At 42.9% G+C, this 23,154-nt stretch overlaps 1 protein-coding gene across 1 annotated transcript in view; it reads left to right on the top strand.

The window, feature by feature from the left end:
• LOC145347298 (mannosylglucosyl-3-phosphoglycerate phosphatase-like) overlaps positions 1-23,154 on the top strand; it is a 66,824-nt gene that overhangs the window by 39,252 nt on the left and 4,418 nt on the right. The window contains exon 6 of the mRNA XM_080195296.1: positions 5,508-5,655. Coding sequence (XP_080051422.1) covers positions 5,508-5,655 — 148 coding nt within the window. The remainder of the gene's footprint in view (positions 1-5,507; positions 5,656-23,154) is intronic.

Raw genomic sequence — 23,154 nt, 5'->3', positions numbered from 1 at the left:
TCAAGGACTCCTGAGCTGTCCAGTCGCTCCAAGCCCCCCCTATCTGTGACCCTTGCAATTGTAGCTCCTCAGGCCAAGGAGGATGCATCAACCCCACAGCAGGAGACTCAAAGCAGCAATGGCCCTCCAGAGGATGCTGTCCAAGTTCATCACAGATAACAAGGCTTAGTCTCCACCTCTACTATAGATGGCAGGCATATGCCAAGACCCAGTGGTATGGTAAGAGAAATTAGGAAATTTTGAGAGCACAAAGATGTCATCAGTGTTCACTCATTGTATATACTTCACACTTCTGGGAATTCTATGAAATTTTCACCTAGTGAATGGCTATTCTATCTGATGCAGTGCTGTAAGATCATACAAGTTGTGCCCCCCTCACATATTTCCTTTCATGTGCTTCAGGTTTATGGTGTCTTTGCACCATCGTAGTACAATGAGTAGTCGCCTTTATGTCCACAGCAGCAATGTGGGAAGGACTGTTGCTCTAACAACATAGTGGTTGGGCCATGCACATCTTAGACTTGCATCAGAAGATCATATCATGTGGCCTCATGACTACAGATTTTTACAGTTTGATTTATTTTGATGCTACTGCACTGGTTAATGTGGATCTTATGGGTTTTATGCAACCCACATTGTTGTCACCTAACTCCATGCATTTTTCAATGGCATCTATGTAATATCTGTAAGGCTTGAAAGCCGGGAACCTTTGGTAAACGTGGTGGTCTTTTGCATGAAATCAAGCCTTTGCCTTCCAGTCAGTTCTGTTGCCTCACTGCTCCAGTCAAGCCACTGCAATATAACCATTTGGTTATTGCCAAAGACCAGCGAGAGGTAGGTGAGCGATGTGTACCCAGACCTCGAGGTTGAATGAGGTGTGGTTCACCAGTTGCACATCTGCTTCAGCTGGTCATGACTCACGGCAGTCTAATTTACTGCTGGCCTGGCCAGTTGATTTGGAGTGGGGGGGGGGAATGGGTGTGATTCTGGCGAGCTGGGTTTCTAATGAGCTTTCATAATATTCAAATGCATGCAAGTATGGTTCTTGACATGGTGTGGCAGGCTGCCAATCTCAAAGCAGTAAATTGCAAACCAGTTTTACGTTGATGGGAAACAGACCTTTGACCACACTCTGAATTTCCTCGTTCTGCTGGTCACAGGGGGGACTGAAAAGTACTGCCCAGTATTTTTAAAATTAGTTTCTAGGAAGTGCAGACCACCACTAACAATATTTTGTGTTACTTTTAATCAGTTCATTATTACATTGAATGCACAATCTCATTTTATGGTTCATGGTGGTGGGCAGGATCACAATAGCACTTTGTTTAATTAATTTTCCCTCATGATATTCTCCGGTTCTTTGAATTACTTAACTTTCAGCAGGATTCCAACACCATTTTAATGTGCAATGCATTGCCACTGCATTAAATTATCATTCAATTTATTTATATAATTGGTAAAAGAATGAAAGATGAGAATTTCTGTTTTACAAAGTTGTTGTAATCTGGAATGCACTGCCTGAAAGGATCATTGGAGTATATGTAACGGTAACCTTCAAAAGAAAATTGAATATATTAGAAAAATTCTTCAAGTCTGTGGGGATGGAAAAGGGGATTGGAACATACTGGATAGTTACATCAAAAAGCACATTGATTTCCTGTGCTATATGAGTCCCAAATGGCTGCTTTATTTAATTGATACATTTTGCAGGCATTCTTTTGCATTAAATATTCATTGATCTTGTTAATGCAAAATAGGTTGTATGCCATAGAGATAAGTTGAACTTTATGGAGGGTAGAGAATGGGAGGTACCAGGAGAACATTTGAATTGTCAGCTCCAGATGTGGAAAAGCATGTTTAAGGATATTAATCTGATTCTTAACTTGAAGTTGTCTTAGATTTCAGTGTTACAAGCAGTCCAGTCAGCTACTGACTGGGAAGGAGTTGATGACAAGATACAAATTTTTGGTAGGGACTAATAGTGATCTTAATGTTTGACTGGTGAAAACTGCATTTCACCTGAGAGAGGATGATTGGTTGATCAGTATGAAGTAGTTGAGGGACAGAGAGAGGTAGTAGAAAGTTAAAGCTGGGCATCACAAGACATATAGAAGTTGGCTCATCTCTGTGTAAGTTGTCATAAAGGGCAGCAAAAAAGCATTAAGGGTGTCAGGGACACAGACTGTACTCTGAATGGGAGACTTCAATGTCCATCACCAAAAATAGCTTAGTAGCATCACCACTGACTGAGTGAGCTGAGTCCTATAGAACACAGTTGCTTGATTATCTGTGGCAGGTGGTGTGGAAATCACCTGAAGAGAATAACCCATTTGACCTCATTGTGACCAGTTTAAAAGAACAAAGAGAACAAAAAAATTACAGCATAGGAACAGAGGCCCTTCAGCCCTCCAAACTTGCACTGAATATGCTGCCTGACTGAACTAAAACTCCCTACCCTTCTGGGAACTATTCCCATCCTATTCATGTATTTGTCAAGACACCCCTTAAAAGTCATTATCATATCTGCTTCCACTACCTCCCCCAGCAGCAAGTTCCAGACTCGCAACACCCTCTCTGTAAAAAAAACTTGCCTTGTACATCTCCTTTAAACTTCTCTCCATGCACCTTAAACCTATGCTCCCTAGTAATTGACTCTTCCACCCTGGGAACAAGCTTCTGACTATCCATTTTGTCCATGCCCCTCATAATCTTATAGACTTCTATCAGGTCACCCCTCAATCTTTGTTCTAGTGAGAACAAACCAAGTTTTTCTAACCTCTCCTCATGCCCTCTGTATCAGGCAACATCCTTTTCTGTACCCTTTCCAAAGCCTCCACATCCTTCTGGTAGGCTGCACCTCTTAGATGATAGTATTGGTCAAAGTGCCCACTGGATGTAAGAAGCCTTATCTTCACATTGATGGTACACTTCATCATGTGCGGCACAACAGCATTCACAATGGAATAGATTTTGAACAGTTCTAGCAACTCAAAACTGGGCACTATGAAGTTCTGTGGTCCATTGGAAGCAACAGAATTGTATTCAACCATAGCTTGTCCTGTTCACAAAAAGCAGCAATAACCAAAAGCGATTAATTTCCACCACATTAGCCTACTCGTGATCATTAGCCCAAGTGTTGGAAGAGATCTTCAGCAGTATTCAAGTGGCACACTCAGCGATACTGCTTACAGTTTGGGTTCTTTGGGAGCCAATTGACTGCTGGCCTAATTACAGCCATGGACAAAAGAGCTGAACTCAAGGCGAGGTGAAAGTGACTGCCTTTGACGTCAAGGCAGCATTTGACTGAGTGTTACATGAAGGCATCAAGGAAGCCTAGCAAGACATGGGTCAGTGGGAATTGAGAGGAATGTCCAGTTGGAATCATACCTAGCACAAAGGCTGTGGTTTTGGAGGTCAGTCATCCCTACGATGTCACTGCAAAAGTTCCTCAGAGTAGCGCCCAAACACAGTTATCTTCAGCAGCTTCATTAATGACCTTCCCTCAATCACAAGGTCAGAATGGGAATGCACCATTCATGACTGCTTAGATAGCGAAGCAGTCTGTGTCTATATGCAGCAAGACCTGAACATACTTCAGGCTTGGACGCATAAGTGGCAAATAACATTCATACTACGCAACTGCCAAGTGATGATGATCATTTCCAACAAGAGAGAATTTAACCATCTCCCCTTAATATTCAGTGGTATTACCTTTGCCACATCCCCCACTATCAATATCCTGAGGGTTACCATTGACCAAAACCTGAACTGGACCAGCCATATAAATACTGTAGTTACAAGAGCAAGTCAGATGCTGGAAATTCTGTGGAAAGTCACTCACCTCCTGACTCTCCAAAGTCTGTCCATCCTCTGTAACACACAAATCAGAAATGTGATGAAAAGCTCTCCATTCGCCTGGATAAGTGCAGCTCTGACAACACTGATGAGACTTGACATCGTCCAAGACAAAGCAGCCCACTCGATTGGCACTGCATCCACTACCTTAAAGTAAATTCCTTCTACTACCGATGTACTGTATGTACTATCTGCAAGATGAGCTGCAGCAACTCACCAAGGCTTCTATCAGACAGAAATTCTAAACCCACAAACTCCAACACTGAGAAGGACAAGGATAACAGATGCATGGGAACAGCACGACCTGCAGTTTCTCCTCCAAGCTACTCACCAACTTGACTTGGAACTTTATCACTGTTCCTTCATTCTCACTGGACTGCAGCAGTTGAAGAAGATGGCTGACCACCACCTTTGCAAGGGCAGTTAGGGATGGGCAGTGAATACGAGCTTAGTCAGCAATTCACACATCTTGTGAATGAATAAATAAATATATACGAGGACAAAGTGTGAAAAAAGAACGAATCTTTGGAGGATTGCCAAAGTGACAGTGAAGAGATAGAACAAAGGCTATTGGTGGACAGGCATTGCATATATTTGAATAGACAAGACTAGAATTAGTCAACTAATCACATCAAGCTGGACAGCCAGGGAGAGGGATTACAAGGCATAATGTGGTCAAACATATCAAAAGTTGCAGTGAGTTAGAGGAGGGATAATGTGTTGAAGATTACAATTTGTTACTTTGCTTAGGGCTGTTTCAATAGTGTGGAAAGGGTGAACTTTTGGATTGGAAGGATGCAACTGGAGATGTGAGAGAGATGGGCAAATATATGACTAGTATAGGTGGGGTAAGGAGGGTTGTTTCCATCTTCCTGTCCAATTTTTCTGCTGTAGTTACTTGGTGAAATGCAGCTTACCATCAGAGGTTCAGCTTGGCCCATATTGGCAGGCCAAAGACATTTGTGCAAGAAAGGAGGCCCTGATCTTGGAGACCTGATTCATGGCCGTAGGCCAGCAGCTGTGCTCAAATGTGCACCAACTTTACAGGTTGTACTGAGGTGCCCAAGATTGAGTTAAAGTCATGAAATGAGAATCATGGCACATCTGACCTGTACAAGCCCAGCATATACCAAGTGCCTAACTTCTGTCCAGGGCAGATAAGGAAATGAAAGTACACTGCTATAATTGTCCCTGTAATGCACAATTCATGTAAGCATCTACTTATTTCCCGCCATACTTGATTTACATACTTTTGCTGTCCCATTTTAGTGCATTTCCTGATTCACCAATCAATATCATGGAAAATGACGTATGTGTAAATTGATACATTAGCTGTAATCATGCTTGCATTCCAATATTGGATTTCATAAAACAACAAAAGTATGTATTGAATACACATTATTTATGAATAAAAATATATCTATATAAATAATTGAAAATATTGCCCAATAAGCATTAGCCAATTGAATATATGTAGATCCCTTTGCCTAGTTGATCTAGAATGGCTTGTTCTAAATGTTGACTAGAACATGTACAATGAATAATTTAATATTAAATTTAACCTAAACAATTAAACATATTATAAAGTTAGCTAAAGATCTTAATAAAACTACTCAATATTTGGAACTTCATTTAGGTTTCGTATTTTAAAGGTTCCCTCAAGTGGCAGGATTAGAATTTGGATTTGATCCAAATGCAGAACCAGGGCACAGGATTGTTGTAGACTCAGTGAAGGTGCAGGGACAGTACTTGGACAGAAACAGAACATACTTACTTGCAATCAAGGAGTATCTTGCAAAAGTAAGTTGTACTCTTAATTTTTTTAAACAAAAGACGGATTATCTGGTATATAATTGAAGTCATGTGTTTTAAGATTTAATATGTGCCTCAGTCTAAATGATCATTTCTGATGCTAACATCTAAATACTTGGGGAGTGATTGTCGGGCCCCATTCCGCAGGCGCAAATCCCTATGTGACCAGAGACTCACGCGAGAGGGGCCATAATGTGATTTGTGCCAGGGAGAACTCAGTTTTAAGATTATCCCCATCCCCCACTGGCAATGTAATCTAGTTCATGCTTAGCAAAGGCGTGAACCAAATTAGCATATTTAAATCTTCATTTAAAACACAGGATTTGTTTTAAACTGGATTCACCCGGCCCCTGGCACTACCCATCCTACAGTGCAATATGGAGCCAGCGGGAATCATTGCTGGTCTCCACAAACAGAGACCAGATGTGATGACCAAGCCAGGGTGCTTAGAGCCCCTGGGAGGTAAGGGACATGGCTGGGCAGTGCCCTGGCACTGCAAACTTGGCACTGCCAACCTAGCAGGCAAACCCACCACAGGTGTTTGCACATGTAGGGAGAGAGGAGTCATTGATGCTGCCAATAAGGAGGGCCTTAAAGGTTAATCTAAAATCAGGGTGCACTTAAAAAAGGATGTCTCAATCTCTGAGGAGTAGGCTTTGCCAGCGTCCTTGTTGCAGGCTTTGATGTCAGTCTTTTAATCGATTGCAACTTTACCCTTCGAGTAACCAGACAAGTCACAGTTCTCTTAAAAAGCTGTAAAAGCAATAGCAAAGGCACAGGGAAATTACAGTTCACATCCTTGTAGCTAGCCAGAGTGGCATATTCCAAGATACAAAGGCAATTAAAGTTTTCAAAATCAATTACAAGTAATTAGCATAAACCAATCACAATCACTTTACACTTGCTCTATTGTAATAATCAGTCAGCATGAAAACTTCATAATACAGCTTGTTTCTATATCTGTGAATCACTCCCATTTTTCAGTTACAGATGTTCTGACTTATGTGCTTTGCCAGACTAATGGCCTTGGTGTCTCTCTGTGAAGGCTGTTATAGACTTTTGTTTTTCAGCTTGTATGATTTTTAAACCCGTGTGACTATTAATTCCTTCAATCCTTAAACCTCATACTTATCATTCACGACACAAGTCACCCCACCCCCATCCCCTACCCGCCAAAAGATGATTAAATGGGGAGGATTGTGATTGGGATCACACCGATCAACCAGATGGGAATTGCACCATGTTTCCTACTGGATGGTACTTTGTCCCTTTTTCTGGAGAATTGTGTCCTTAGTGTTCAAATTAGATCTCTTGTGCACTTATTGTTTAGAGCAGAAGCATTTACCAATAGAAACAGAAAGCCACAAATTTGCTGATGACACCAAGATTGGGGGAACGGCAAATTGTGCGGAGGGTGTGGAGAGTCTGCAGAAGGATCTAGATAGGCTGGGCGAATGGGCCAGGAAATGGCAAATGGAATTTAATGTTGGCAAGTGTGAGGTGGTCCACTTTGGTAGGAAGAATGGTAGGAAGGACTATTACTTACGGGGCGAAAAACTGCAGCAGGCGACGGTGCAGAGGGACCTCGGGGTCCTTGTGCATGAGTCGCAAAAACCCAGCTTGCAGGTGCAGCAGGTGGTCAGGAAGGCGAATGGGATGCTGGCCTTCATAGCGAGGGGGATTGAATATAAAAGTAGGGAGGTCTTGCTGCAGCTGTATAGGGCATTGGTGAGGCCGCAGCTGGAGTACTGTGTGCAGTTTTGGGCGCTGCACCTGGCAAAGATATTTTGGCCTTGGAGGGAGTGCAGAGGAGGTTTACTAGGCTGATACTGGAGTTGAGGGGGTTGAGCTGTGAGGAGAGGCTGCATAAACTAGGCTTGTACTCGTTAGAGTTTAGAAGAATGAGAGGAGATCTCATTGAGATGTATAAGATGATGAATGGGATGGATAGGATAGAGGTGGAGAGACTCTTCCTGCTCAAAAAAGACAGTAGGACTAGGGGGCACAGCCTCAAGATAAAGGGGGGGCAGTTTAGAACAGAGTTGAGGAGGAACTTCTTCACTCAAAGGGTGGTGAATCTCTGGAATTCTCTGCCTCGCTAAATATTTTTAAGATGCGGGTTGATGGGTTTTTGGTAAGAGAGGGGATTAAGGGTTATGGGGAGAGGGCGGGAATGTGGAACTGAGCCACGACAGATCAGCCATGATCTTATTGAATGGCGGGGCATGCTCGAAGGGCTAGATGGCCTACTCCTGCTCCTATTTCTTATGTTCTTATGTAAAGTAGATTATGAGAGTGAACTAGCACGGAATATAAAAACAGATAGCAAAAGTTTCTATAAATATATAAAACGAAAAAGAGTGGCTAAGGTAAACAGTAGTCCTTCACTGGTTGAGAAGGGGGATTTAATAATGGGAAATGAGGAAATGGCCAAGGCGTTGAACAGGTATTTTGTGTCGATCTTCATAGTGGAAGACACAAATAACATGCCAAAAATTGATGACAAGGAAGCTGTGGCAGGTGAGGACCTAGAAACGATCATTATCACTGAAGAGATAGTGTTGGGCAAGCTAATGAGGCTAAAAGTAAACAAGTCCCCTGGCCCTGATGGAATGCATCCCAGGATACTAAAAAAGATGGCGGGGGAAATAGCAAATGCGCTCGTGGTAATTTACCAAAGTTCGCTGGACTCCAGGGTGGTTCCAGTAGATTGGAAAATAGCAAATGTGATGCCACTGTTTAAAAAAGGAGGTAGACAAAAGATGCATAACTATAGGCTGGTTAGTTTAACTTCTGTAATAGGGAAAATGCTTAAATCTATCATCAAGGAAGAAATAGTGAGATATATGGATAGAAATTGTCTATTACGCAGATGGAGCATGAATTCATGAAAGGCAGGTTATGTTTAACTAATTTACTGAAATTCTTTGAGGGTATTACGAGCACATCCATGGGGAACCGGTGGATGTGGTATATCTGGATTTCCAGAAGACATTCAACAAGGTGCTGCACAAAAGGCTGCTGCATAAGATAAAGGTGCACAGCATTATGGGTAATGTATTAACATGGATAAAGGATTGGTTACCTAACAGAAAGCAAAGAGTGGGATAAATGGATGTTTTTGTAGTTGGCGATCAGTGATATGCCTCATGGATCAGTTTTGGTACTGCAATTGTTTACAATTTACATAGATGATTTGGAATTGGGGATCAAGTGTAGTGTGTCAAAATTCACTAAGATGAGTGGGAGAGTAAAGTGTAACAGAGGACTCTAAGTCTACAAAGGGATATAGTGAGTGTGCAAGGCAACGGTCTGGCAGATGGATTACAATGTTGGTAAATGTGAGATCATCCATTTTGGCAGGCATAACAGCAAAATGGATTATTAAATTTAAAAAATTGCAGCATGCTGCTATGTAGAGGGACCTGGGTGTCCTTGTGTATAAATCGCAAAATACTGGTTTACAGGTGCAGCAGGTAGTTAGAAAGGCAAATGGAATTTTGTCCTTCATTGCTAGAGGGATGGAATTTAGAAGCAAGGTTTTTATGTTATAGCTGTATAAAGCACTGATAAGGCCACAACTGGAACTCTGTATACAGCTTTGGTCTCCTTACTTGAGAAAGGATATACAGGCACTGGAGGGGGTACAGAGGAAATTCACAAGATTGATTCCGGAGTTCAGAGGGTTGGCTTATGAGGAGAGACTGAGTAGACTGGAACCATACTTATTGGAATTAAGAAGAATGAGGGGAGATCTTATAGAAACATATAAAATTATAAAGGGAATAGATACGATAGAAAGAGGAGGTCATTTCCACTGGTGGGTGAAGCCAAAACTCTGCGGGGGTGGTGGTGGTTGGGGGGGGGGGGGTGGTGTGTGTGTGGGGGGATGGTGTGGGGGGGTGGTGTGTGGGGGGGTGGTGTGGGGGGGTGGTGTGTGTGTGGGGTGGGGTGGGGGGGTGTGTGTGTGGGGTGGGGTGGGGGGGTGTGTGTGTGGGGTGGGGTGGGGGGGTGTGTGTGTGGGGTGGGGTGGGGGGGTGTGTGTGTGGGGTGGGGTGGGGTGGGGGGGTGTGTGTGTGGGGTGGGGTGGGGGGGTGTGTGTGTGGGGTGGGGTGGGGGGGTGTGTGTGTGGGGTGGGGGGGGGTGGTGTGTGTGTGGGGTGGGGGGGGGTGGTGTGTGTGTGGGGTGGGGTGGGGGGGGTGGTGTGTGTGTGTGGGGTGGGGGGGGTGGTGTGTGTGTGGGGTGGGGTGGGGGGGGTGGTGTGTGTGTGGGGTGGGGTGGGGGGGGTGGTGTGTGTGTGGGGGGGGGCAAAGCCTCAAAATAAGGGGAAGCAGATTTAGGATTAAGTTAAGGAACTTCTTCACCAAAAGAGTTGAGAATCTGTGGAATTCCCTGCCCAATGAAGCAACTGGGGCTACCTCATTAAATGTTTTAAAGACGCAGATAGATTTTTGAACAGTAAAGGAATTAAGGGTTATGGTGAGCGAGCCGGTAAGTGGAGCTGACTCCACAAAAAGATCAGCCTGATGTTATTGAATGGCAAAGCAGGCTCGAGGCCCAAATGGTCGCCTGCTTCTAGTTCTTACGTTCTTATAAACAAATTTCTAGCCACTAATTTTTTTTAATCTTTCCTTTTGCTACATTATTGGACATTTATAGTACCATACATAGATCAAAGTCCCTCATGAGTTCCTCATATCTTTTCTGAAAGGTAGGGGAGTCCAAAACTAGAGGGCATAGGTTTAAGGTGTGAGGAGAGAGGTACAAAAGGGTCTAGAGAAGCAATTTTTTCACACATAGGGTGGTGAGTGTCTGGAACAAGCTGCCACTGGTAGCAGTAGAGGCAGATGCAATTTTGTCTTTTAAAAAGCATTTAGACATTTACATGGGTAAGGTGGGTATAGAGGGTTTTGGGCCAAACATGGGCAATTGGGACTAGCTTAGGAGTTAAGAAAAAGGGGCAGCATGGACAAGTTGGGCTAAAGAGCCTGTTTCCAAGCTGTAGAGAATGACTAAGAAGGTGATGAAGAAAGGAAAGATAGAGTATGAAGCCAAACTAGCACTAAATATAAAAAATGACAGTAAAAGTTTTTACAAATATATAAAGAAGAGGAGGCTGGCTAGAGTGAATGTTGGACCCTTGGAGGATGAGAGGGGGGATTTAGCGATGGGCGATGAGGAATTGGCTGAGGCTTTAAATAAATTTTTGTCACGGAGGAGGACACGAATAGTTTGCCGGATATTAAAGATAGAAGGGTGGTAGGAGTTGAGGGCCTGAATGTGATTACTATCACTAGAGAGCTAGTGCTTGATAGACTAATGGACTGAAGGTGGACAAGTCCCCAGGACCGGATGGAATGCATCCCAGGGTTCTGAAAGAAATGGCAGAGGTGATAGTGGGTGCCTTAGTAATTATTTATCAAAATTCGCTGGACTCCGGGGAAGTGCCGGAAGATTGGAAAACGACTAATGTTATGCCGCTGTTTAAAAAAGGTAGCAGACAAAAGGCAGGGAATTATAGGCCGGTTAGGTTAATGTCTGTGGTTGGAAAAATGCTAGAATCTGCCATCAAAGAAGAAATAGCGAGGTACCTAGAAAAGAATGGTTTGATCAAGCAGACACAGCAGGGATTCGTTAAGGGGAAGTCGTGTTTGACGAATTTATTGGACTTCTATGAGGATGTGACTAGGGCGGTAGACAGAGGGGAACCGGTGGATGTGTTTTTAGATTTCCAAAAGGCGTTTGATAAGGCGCCTCACAAAAGGTTGCTACAGAAGGTTAGGGTGCATGGAGTTGGGGGTAAGGTGTTAGCGTGGATAGAGGATTGGCTGTCTAATAGGAAGCAAACAGTTGGTATCAATAGGTGCTATTCTGGTTGGCAGTTGGTGACTAGTGGAGTGCCGCAGGGATCGGTACTGGGGCCTCAACTACTTACCATTTATATAGATGATCTGGAGGAGGGGGCTGAGTGTGGGGTGATGAAATTTGCTGATGACAGGAAGATGAGTGGAAAAGCAAATTGCGTGGAGAGTGTGGAAAGTCTGCAGAGAGATCTGGATAGGCTAAGCGAGTGGGCGAGGACCTGGCAGATGGAGTATAATGTTAGCAAGCGTGAGGTTATCCACTTTGGCAGAAATAGTAGTCGGAGGGATTATTATTTAAAAGGCGAAAAGCTGCAGCACGCTACGGTGCAGAGGGACCTGGGGGTCCTTGTGCATGAGTCGCAAAAACCCTGTCTGCAGGTGCAGCAGGTGATCAAGAAGGCGAATGGAATGTTGGCCTTTATAGCGAGGGGGATAGAATATAAAAGCAGGGAGGTCTTGCTGCAACTGTACAGGGTACTGGTGAGGCCACAGCTGGAGTACTGTGTGCAGTTTTGGTCGCCGCACTTGCGGAAGGATATATTGGTCTTGGAGGGAGTGCAGAGGAGGTTCACTAGGCTGATACCAGAGATGAGCGGGTTGGGCTATGAGAGACTAAATAGACTGGGCCTGTACTCGTTGGACTTTAGAAGGATGAGGGGGGATCTTATAGAGACGTATAAGATAATGAAGGGGATGGATAGGGTAGAGGTAGAGAGATTTTTCCCACTTAGAAAGGAAAGCAGGACTAGAGGACACAGCCTCAAGATAAGGGGGGGGTGGTGGGGGCCAGTTTAGATCAGAGTTGAGGAGGAACTTCTTCACTCAAAGGGTGGCGAATCTCTGGAATTCTCTGGCTGTTGAAGTGGTGGAGGCTACCTCGCTAAATATACTTAAGTCACAGGTAGATAGGTTTCTGATAGACAGGAGAATTAAGGGTTATGGGGAGAAAGCGGGAAAGTGGAACTGAGCCACTTCAGATCAGCCATGATCTTATTGAATGGCGGGGCAGGCTCGAAGGGCTAGATGGCCTACTCCTGCTCCTATTTCTTATGTTGTTATGTTCTGTATGACTGAGTTTTGCAGGTCTCCCTGGAAAATGGTGCAGACCTGGCTATGCCAGCATATCTTGGTTTACACAATATATCATAGGAGGCCATTTGGCCCATAAAGCCTGCACTGACAATCTCACCCATGCCCTATCCCCATAACCACATGTATTTACCATGCTAGTCCCTTTGATACTAAAGCCAATTTGACAAAGCCAATCAACCTAACCTGCACACCTTCGGAGTGTGGGAAGAAACTGGAGCATCTGGAGGAAACCCACACAGACACAGAGAGAATGTGCAAACTCGACACAGACAGTGACCTGAGACCGGAATTGAACCCGGGTCCCTGGTGCTATGAGGCAGCAGTGCTAATTGTAATCAAAATGTGATATATTGACATAGCAGAGGACACTGACCTTCAATTCTGCTTTCACAGTTCTATCGCTTGACCCCTGAGCTTCCACAGAATTAGTGGCAGCGTGCACATTAGGCACTTAAGTTGTTTCAATATTTTAAGAAGATTAGTAAAGGTTATAATTAATACAAAATTGAAACCCTGATTTTCTAAGGTGCCGTGACACTGCATTTCCCATTCCTTTCACCATTTTCAAACTTAGAGCCAAAAGTACCTAAGGTGTTCCAAGTCCTACCTCACAGCACCAGGGATCCAGTTTTGATTCCTGGCTTGGAGTCTGCGTGTCCTCCTCTTGTCTACATGGGTTTCCTCAGGGTGCCCTGGTTTCCTCCCACAATCTGAAAGACACGCTAGTTAGATGCATTGACCCGAATAGGCACCGAAGTGTTGCAACTAGGGGAATTTCACAGTTACTTCATTGCAGCGTTGATGTAACCTTACTTGTGATTAATAAATAGACTTCTTACTTTACTTTAAAGTTCAATTTTCCGTTTGGAGTTTTGAGTATTTTGCATGCCTACACACCAGAATGTGTAAGCCTTCAAATTTCAAATAAGTGAAATCATAATAATATTGTGCAGCATTTTCTAATCCTTGGAAAGCTCTGCTCATAAATAATAGCTGCATTGGGCATTTTTTTGCAGTTTGATTCTTATAACTGTCAATGCCTCTGAAGCATCGCTGAGTTTTAAACTGGAAATGTAAAAGAACACTCAACTTACTTGAGGCTTACTAACAGCGGCAAAAAACACTCAAAACTCAATATCTTACAGGACAGAGCAGTCACTGGTGTTGCTACCGCTAGACCCTGTATCAATCCAGCCCATTTTCAATACATTTTAGCCACATTATAGATTAATTATTGATCTAGTGAAGCAAGTTCACCATTTTACTTCAGTAGTATCTCCCTGGTCCATGACCTGTATCACCAAAAAGGATAAGACTGGTGTGGTGTATATGAATTTTAGCAAAGCGTTTGATAAGGTTCCCCATGGTAGGCTATTGCAGAAAATGCAGATGCATGGGATTGAGGATGATTTAGCAGTTTGGATCAGGAATTAGCTAGCTGATAGAAGACAGAGGGTGGCGGTTGATGGCAAATATTCAACCTGGAGTTCAGTTACAAGTGGTGTACCTCAAGGATCTGTTTTGGGGCCACTGCTGTTTGTCATTTTTATAAATGACCTAGATGAGGGTGTAGAAGGATGGATTAGTAAATTTGCTGACGACACCAAAGTTGGAGGAGTTGTAGACAGTGAGGGTGGATGTTACAGTTTGCAGAGGGACATAGATAAGCTGCAGAGCGGGGCCGAGAGGTGGCAGATGGAGTTTACTACGGAAAAGTGTGAGGTGATTCACTTTGGTAAGAATAACAGGAGTACAGAATATAGGGCTAATGGAAGGACTCTTAGTAGTGTCAACGAGCAGAAAGATCTCGGGGTACATGTGCATAGCTCCCTGAAAGTTGGCATCCAGGTTGATAAGGTTGTTAAGAAGGCATACGGTGTGTTAGCTTTTATTGGTAGAGGGATTGAATTTTGGAGCCGTGAGGTCATGTTACAACTGTACAAAACTCTGGTGCGGCTGCACTTGGGAGTATTGCGTACAGTTCTGGTCGCCGCATTATAAGAAAGATGTGGAGGCATTGGAAAGGGTATGGTGGGAAGGTCTTATGAGGAAAAGCTGAGGGACTTGAGGTTATTTTCATTGGAGAGAAGAAGGTTACGAGGTGACGTGATTGAGGCATACAAGATGATCAAAGGATTGGATAGGGTGGACAGTGAGAGCCTTTTACCTCGGATGGTGATGGCTAACACAAGGGGACATAGCTTTAAATTAAGGGGTGATAATTATAGAATGGATGTCAGAGGTAGGTTCTTTACTCAGAGGGTAGTATGGTCATGGAATGCCCTGCCTGCAGCAGTTGTGGACTCACCAACTTTAAGGGTGTTCAAATGGTCAGTGGATCGGCATATGGATAACATTGGAATAGTTTAGGTTAGAGGGTCATTAGATTGGTTCCACTGGTCGGCGCAACATCGAGGGCCGAAGGGCCTGTACTGCGCTGTAATGTTCTATGTTCTATGGTATGATGATGGGAACACCATATTCCAAATATCCATTCATTGTTTCATTGTTTCTGTTGTTTGCAATGACTTTGGTATACATCCTCTGCAGGTCTTTTTTGGTCACTTGCTCAGATGTAGGTACAACCTTCTCAGTTTGAGCAGTTGCAGAATAGGGATTGGGAATGCCTGGACCCCATTGGAATGGATGCCCCCAGGATGCCCATTTGATGCTCTGCTTCCCTTGGGTGCCCATGACTTCCTATCTGATCCCTTAAGGAGAAGAGGCGCTTTGAATCAGATTGAAGTGCCTGGTTCCCCCCTCATGTAAGCATTGCAGAAGCTCAGTCATGGCTAGAGCAATGGAGTGCAGGGTCTGAACACATACCTGGCAGAAACTGGGAGTTCTGCTGGACCAGGCTTTCCATGCTTTATGCTGTTCTCTCCATGGCGGAGCCACATCAGAGAGCATCAGAAGGACTCCTGTCGCTTGTGACCCTCTGTTCAGGGCCTCTGACACCTCTGCCTGGTGTTCCCCTGCATCTCTTTGATACTCCAGCATCCTTTTCATAACCACCTCCAGAGGCCTGTCATCTGACTCTGACTTAGCAGGGGCCTCTTCTCTAACAAGCCTCCAAGTACCGGAGACCTTGGCTGTCACAGCCTGCATCTGCTGTAGAAGTGTCCTTGAGCCTAAACTAGATATATGACCCACCAAGATTTTGCCTTTGGACAAGTGGAGTGTGTAAGTGAATGCAGTGACAGGACTACAGAGTGAAGTAATTCTCATCGTCCTTCTTTGCTCCAAGAGAAACAACCCTTGCTTCTTTAATCTAGCTAATAAATAAATTACAGAATCTATACAATTCAGAAGGAGGTCATTTAGCCCATCGAGTCTGCCCTGACTTCCTGAAAGAGCATTATGCCTAGTCCCACTCTTTTGTCTTTGATATTATTGTCATATGTATTGGGATACAGTGAAAAGTATTGCTTCTTGAACATTACGCAGACAAATCATACTCTTCATACAGTACATGGGAGAAGATAAGGAGAGGTTACACAAAGTAGTGTTTCAGTCATAGAATCATAGAATAATACAGCACAGAAGAGGGCATTAGAAACATTTGAACTCCCACCTAATCCCATCTGCCAGCAGTTGGCCCATAAGACTGAATGTTATGGTATGCAAAATGCTCATCTAGATACTTTTTAAAGGATGTGAGGCAACCTGCCTCCACCACCCTCTCAGGCAGCGCGTTCCAGATCTTCACCACCCTCTGAATAAAAAATTATTCCTCACATCTCCCTAAACCTCCTGCTCCTCACCTTGAACCTATGTCATGACTGATCCTTCAGCTAAGGAGAACAGCTGTTCCTTATCCACTCTTTCCATGTCTCTCATAATCTTGTACACCTCGATCAGGACACCCCTCAGTCTTCTGTGCTCCAATGAAAACAACCAAAGCCTATCCAATCTCTCTTGATAACTTAAATATTCCATCTCAGGCAGCATCTTGGTAAGTTTCCAGTGCGATCATCCTGGCAACCAGAACTACGTACAGTACTCTAGCTGTGGCCTCACCAAAGTTCTATACAATTTCAACATGACTTCTCTGCTTTTGTAATGCTTCGATTGATAAAGGTAGGTTCCCTTTATAACCTAACATGCCCTTCTGCTTTCAGAGGTCTGTGGACGAACATGCTAAGGTCCCTTTATTCCAAAGAACTTCCTAGTGTCCTACCATTAATTGAATACTTTCTTGTCAAATTACTCCTTCCAAAGTGTATTACCAAATACTTTTCATAGTTAAATTTCATCTGCCACTTAATTGCCCATTTGACCATTTTGTCTATAACTTCTTGTAGCCCAAGACACTCTGCCTCACTGTTAAGCACTCATCCAATCTTTGTCATCCGCAAACTTACTAATCCTACCCCCCATATAGTTATCAATATCATTTATATAAATGATGAATTATAGGGGGCCCAACACAGATCCTTGTGGTACGCTACTGGATGTTGGCTTTGAGTCACTAAATTAGCCTTCTGTCAACACTCTCTGTCTCCTACAACTGAGCCAATTTTGAATCCACTTTATCAAATTACCCTGTATCCCATGTGAATTTACCTTCTTTACAATTCTCTATGTGGGACCTTGTCAAAGGCTTTGCTGAAATCCATATAAACTACATCAACTGCATTATCCTCATCTACAGACCTGATCACCTCCTCAAAAAAATTCAATCTAATTTGTTAGGCATGACCTCCCTCTAATGAAGCTATGCTGACTATCCCTGATCAAGCTTTGCCTGTCTAAGTGGAGATAGATGCTTTCCTTCAGAAGTTTCTGTAATAATTTGCCTACCACTGATGTGAGACTCACTGGTCAGTAATTCCTGGTTTATCTCTATAACCTTCCTTAAATTAAATTACCCAGCACTGCCCAAGGGGCACCTTGACACTGCTTACTGGGGAGTGCCAATGGGATGGGGCAAGAGTATTGGCTGGTGTCTTTTTGATATGGGGTCTGAATAGTAGGTTTTATAAGAGATTAATTACTTGAAGAGTTTTAAAACTTTGAACCAGTTTTATGAATGGGAGTATTTTTGCTATCAGGTATGTCGGAGTGAGATCTTTATTTGATTATTAGAATTTTTAAAATCTCCATGTGTCTCCAGAGCTTGGCTCATGATACTGGGTGAGTGACTGTGGAGGTGGCATCAGGGTAGAAGGGGCATGAAAGGTGGATGGGTGCATAAGTTGATGTTGTGGTAGCATGGAAAGAATGAAGGTCAAGGGTGTGGTTGGGGGCATAGGTTGGCATGGAGAGTATGAGGAGCCATGTGGGTGTGCCTGGGTCATGAATTGCATTGAGTTGACATGGAGGATATGAGGGGCTATGAGGGTATGTGGAGAGATGAATGGGTGCTAGGGTTGAGGGCAAGAGGGCTTAACAACTTCTGAAATGAAGTCCCAGAGCATTGACATGCCCATCCCTTACTCTATTTTCAGGCAATGGACTGGACTTGATCCCGCAAATACCTTTCTACAGTGAAAATTGCATACTTCATGGTATGTTTTTCTAAAGTTGGTCCGGTGGACTGAGAAGTTTTACAACTCAGACTGCCTGTCTCAGTAGCCCAAATGTGACTGTATGCTTCAATTTATAAAGGATCCCCTATGCCTTTTTAACCACTTTCTCAACCTGCCTTGCTACCTTCAATGCTCTGCACAATACCCTCAGATATCCCTGTTCCTGGACCTTTTATATTATTTATCCTTGTTCTTTCTACTAAATTGTGTCACTTTCTTATGCCATATGTATACCCATTCCACCAACCTGTCTATGCTGTCTATCACTATTCTTGTTTCATTTTACAGTGCAACCAAATTTTGTGTCATCTGCAAATGTTGAAATTATGCCCGTACACCCAAGTCCAAGTTTTAATAGCTCTAAAAGCAGCCCCAGGTCTAGTCTAAAAAAACCCCCTTTACCACCACTTTGGTTCGTGTCACTCAGCTCATTTTGAATCCAACATACCTTGTCCTTTTAATTCCATGAGCTTTAACTTTAATGGCTATCCTATCAAGGCCAGTTCATCAAATGCCTTTTAAAAAGCATTTAGGCAGTTACGTGGGTAAGATTGATATAGAGAAATATGGGCCAAAAGCAGGCAGTTAAGACTGGCTTAATGATAAAAACTGGGTGGCATGAACAAGTTGGGCTGAAGGGCCTGTTTCCATGCTGTAAATCTCTATGACTATACATATAAATAGCTTTTGAAAATCCATGTACACCACATCAACCACATTACCCTCATTAACCTTTTTGTTAGTTCATCAAAAGACTCGATGAATTTAGGCAAACATGATCTGCCTTTAACAAATATGAGCTGACTTTTCTTAACTAATCCACACTTGTCCAAGTGACTGTTATTTTTTTCCTGGATTATCATTCCAAAAAGCTTTCCCACCGAGGTTAAACTGACAGGCCTCTAGCATTTCCTCTGCCCTGCCCTAGGACTCATGTGGCTTATTCTTGCACTCCTTTTTTGAACAAAGTGTAACATTTGCAGTGATACCTTGCTACCCAGCATTAAAGAAGGATTGGAAGATTAAGGTCAGTGCCTCCAGAGTTTGTTTTTCTTTATTTTGCTTAGTATTCAAGGATGCATCCCATTTAGTCCTGGTGACTTAACAACTTCAAGTAGAATCAACTTTGCTAATACTAATTCCTCTTTTTCAGTAATTTTTAGTATCTAGTATTTCAACTATCTCATCTTTCATTATGATCTCAACAGCTTCTTCCTTGGCAAAGACTGATGCAAAATACTTCTTTAGTACCTGTGCCTCTATGTTGGTTTCCTTTTTTGGTCCTTAATTGGTCCCATCCCTCCTCTAACTACTATTTACTATCTCTATGTTGATAGAAAACTTCTACACCCCCTTTAATGTTGGCTGCCAGTGCAACTATAACACTGGACAATGTGAAAGAATGCCCAGGTATGATTCTTCCACATAAAGCAAGATAAATTTAGCTCAGCAATTACTGGTTTATTGGCCTTCTCAGTAAAATGATGGAAAGATGTTTAATAGATCCATTAAATTAAACCTACTCGTGAGTCACCTGCTCAATTCAATCTGTTTTATACCGCTTGACATCAGACTTTATCACCCAATCATTGAATGCAAGAGCTGGCTGGCAGAGGGCTGATGAGAGTAATGGTCCTCCACATCAAACCAGTATCGGGTTTCTGTCTTCAAATAAACGAAACGAGCAAGTTGTGGCCACCTGCAGGGAATCCCAGGGCAGCTTTCTGGTAAAGAGTCTTTGAGTTTCAAATCACTCCAACACTGACAGTGACCCTGAGGCTGCTAATGGAAAATGGGGAATGCAATCAAGAGAGAAAAGTAGCATTAGGGGGAGGATAGTGACAACAGTCTACTTGGAGCTTGGAGGAGAACTCCTGCATCCAATGGCTGCGCATTCAGTTAAGTATTTTTTAAAAATACCATTTTGGTGATAGCTTAAAGTGGTCCCTTTGAAGAGTGCTATTTAGGTTACAGGCAAATCAGATTATCCTTATTGTGGACAGTACAGCTCCCGTTGCATTCAAGACAGACAATTTTACACAGAAGGCCTTAAGAAAACATATATGAGGACAAAGAGCACACCATCATTTAATTTCTATACCATACTGAAGCAAATCAAAAGTGCATTTCATAGAATTCCTATAATGCAGAAGGAGGCCATTCACCCTGTTGCACCCTGCATCAACAGCACTCTCACCTGGGCCCTATCCCCGTAACGCCACATATTTACCCTGCTTATCTCCCTGATACTTAAGGGGCAATTAGCATGACCAATCAATCAATCAACTGAACCCATACATCTTTGGAATGTGGGAGGAAACTGGAGCACTCGAAGGATACCCATGCAGACAGACAGATACAGGGAGAATGTGCAATCTGCACACAGTCACCTGATGCTGGATTTGAACCTTGATCCCTGGTGCTGTGAGGTAGCAGTGCTAACTACTGTGCCACCGTGCCATTTCTGATGGTAAAGTTCCTTGTAATTCAAAGATGGCCTGACACATCAAAGGGAATGGGTTTGGTTTGTTTGGGAGGCCGGGGTGTGGTTCAAGTGGCAACACTCGTTGGATTTCCTGCAGCTCTCCTTTGAGTTGTGTGATCTAGATGCTGGCAAGCTACTAGTGATCACATTCATGGATCGGCATAAGTAAGGCTCACAAGAGTCATTAGACTGGAGCCAAGCATTAAAGATTTCTGTATGACTTTGTTTCCTCTAGAAAAGGGGGCCAATTAACAACTTTCAGTGATCTTTCACAAAGGCTGCTTACCTCTGAAGCACCTAAGCCATGCTATCTCAACGCATGCTCATTCTGGTGTAACTACATGCCAGGAATATTAAAATAAAATGACTGTGCTGAGCTGAATATTTAAATAGCAGAAGTGTGTTTGTTTGTCTGTGAGTAATGCAATGCAAATTAATGAGATTTAGATAAGTTATTATTTTAATAAGTAAATTTTTTATGACATTGTTCGTGAAATATTGGATGATGCTCCATTTTACAACAAAGTCATGCAATACAAAGTATTATTCTGCTTCTAAGGTACAGCTGATTATTAGTCTCTTTATGATAAGAAAGATTTAATTGAAAATAGATATCCTTTGGTCAATTGGAGGTTAAATACTGTGCATGAGGGAATCTTGTAATTTGGTAGGTATTTATGGGCGGCTGTGTTGGGTGAGGATATTTCGCAGGGATTGAAGAGGGCAAACTAACAATCCTTTTCCCCAGCGACTTCACCTTAAAACAAAGAACAAAAAACAATATTCACAGGAACAAACCCTTTGGCCCATTAAACCTGCGCTGATTCCTAATCCTTACTTAGATCCCACATTTATTGCCCATACAATATTTCAATTATTTCTCTATCAGGATAGATTTTGAATGTTGCTAATGTGCCTATCTATGACTGACAATGGAGAGCAAAGTGAGAAGTTTCACAACACCAGGTTAAAGTCCAACAGCTTTATTTGCTAACACGAGCTTTTGGAGCGCTGCTACTTCATCAGGTGAGTGGCGAGTTAGGTTCACAACAGGGCTCATATAGACACAGACTCAATTGCAAGATAATGGTTGGAATGTGAGTCTTAATAGGTAATCAAATTTTTACAGGTACAGACAACGTGATTGTGAATTGCTCAAGCCAGGACAGTTAGTAAGATTTTGCAGATGCAGGCCAAATGGTTACAGGTAGTGTGACATGAACCCAGGATCCAGGTTGAGGCTGTCCTCATGTGTGCAGGACTAGGCTATCAGTTTCTGCTCAGCAATTCTGCATTGTCATGTGTCATGAAGGCCTCCTTGAAGAACGCTTGGTGGAAGATCGGAGGCTGAATGCCCTTGACTGCTGAAGTGTTCCCCAACATGAATATTTCAGTGTGAGAGCAAGACAAAGGGTTGATGAGACTTCAATTCTTATGAACAAATCGTGCAAGCTTTTGATTCTTATTTCAGCATCCATTAAAATTTAATAAAGCAGACCATGCAACAGCATGGATTCATTCATCAATAACCTTGATAGGGTGACAGGGAACTATCATTATGGAATCTTAAAGGATGAACTGACTCATGACAGGATGATAGCCAAGGTCCTAGACAAAGCATTATCAGATTTCTTACAGACAAGAGGATTTAACACAAGTAAAAGCAATGCGAATTGTGAAGTGTAGAGAACTCAGCAGAATTAGGTGTTTGTTCGCAGGGAAGGAGAGGACCTGTGGAGAACCTTGAGATCATTCAGTTCATAGACCATAGAACAGAAAGCATGCCAAAACCTAAACCTGCCAAAATGGGGAAAAGCTTGCCAACTATTATTTTGAAATGTATTTGGTGTGGTGGAACACACTCGCAAGTGGGAAGAATGTTCAGCGAGGGGGTAGAGTCATACAATTGTCAAAAAACTGTTGCTCAAAGGCACTGAGGTAAACTGAGGTAGAAAATTTTAAAACAGAGCCATGTACAAAAAGTGGAAGAACCACAAAGGAAAGAACTAGCCTTTCTGGGAGGTAATGATACTGAAACCAAAAACACAAGAAATAGAGCAAGAACGAGTAGCCAGTCGAGCCTACTGCACCATTCAGTACAATGATAGCTGATCTTGGGCATCAACTCCATTTTCCCAGCACTCTCCCTATATCCCTTGATTCCTTAAGAAACCAAACGTTCGTCTATCCCAGCCTTGAATGTATTCAATGATGGAGCATCCACTGCTAGGGTAGAGAATTTCAAAGATTCACAACTCTCTTTCAGCAAATTAACTTCTCGTGATCACAATCCTGAATGATGGACATCTTTACCAAAACCGTATCCTTTAAATTTCCTAACCAGTGGAAACAATCTCTTAGGGTCTATCCTGTTAAGCTCCCTCAGAATCTTGTGTGTTTCAATCAGACCACTTGTTATTCTTCTAAACTCAAGAGAATATAGGCCAATTTACTCAGCCTCTCATCATAGGGTAACCCCTTCATCCAAGGGACCAATTTAGTGAACCTTAGAAAA

This window comes from Carcharhinus amblyrhynchos, chromosome 1, assembly GCF_965287045.1.
Source record: "Carcharhinus amblyrhynchos chromosome 1, sCarAmb.v2.hapA, whole genome shotgun sequence".
Taxonomy (NCBI): domain Eukaryota; kingdom Metazoa; phylum Chordata; class Chondrichthyes; order Carcharhiniformes; family Carcharhinidae; genus Carcharhinus; species Carcharhinus amblyrhynchos.
The sequence above is the reverse complement of the archived record's forward strand: the minus strand, read 5'-3'. Positions and strand labels throughout refer to the sequence as shown.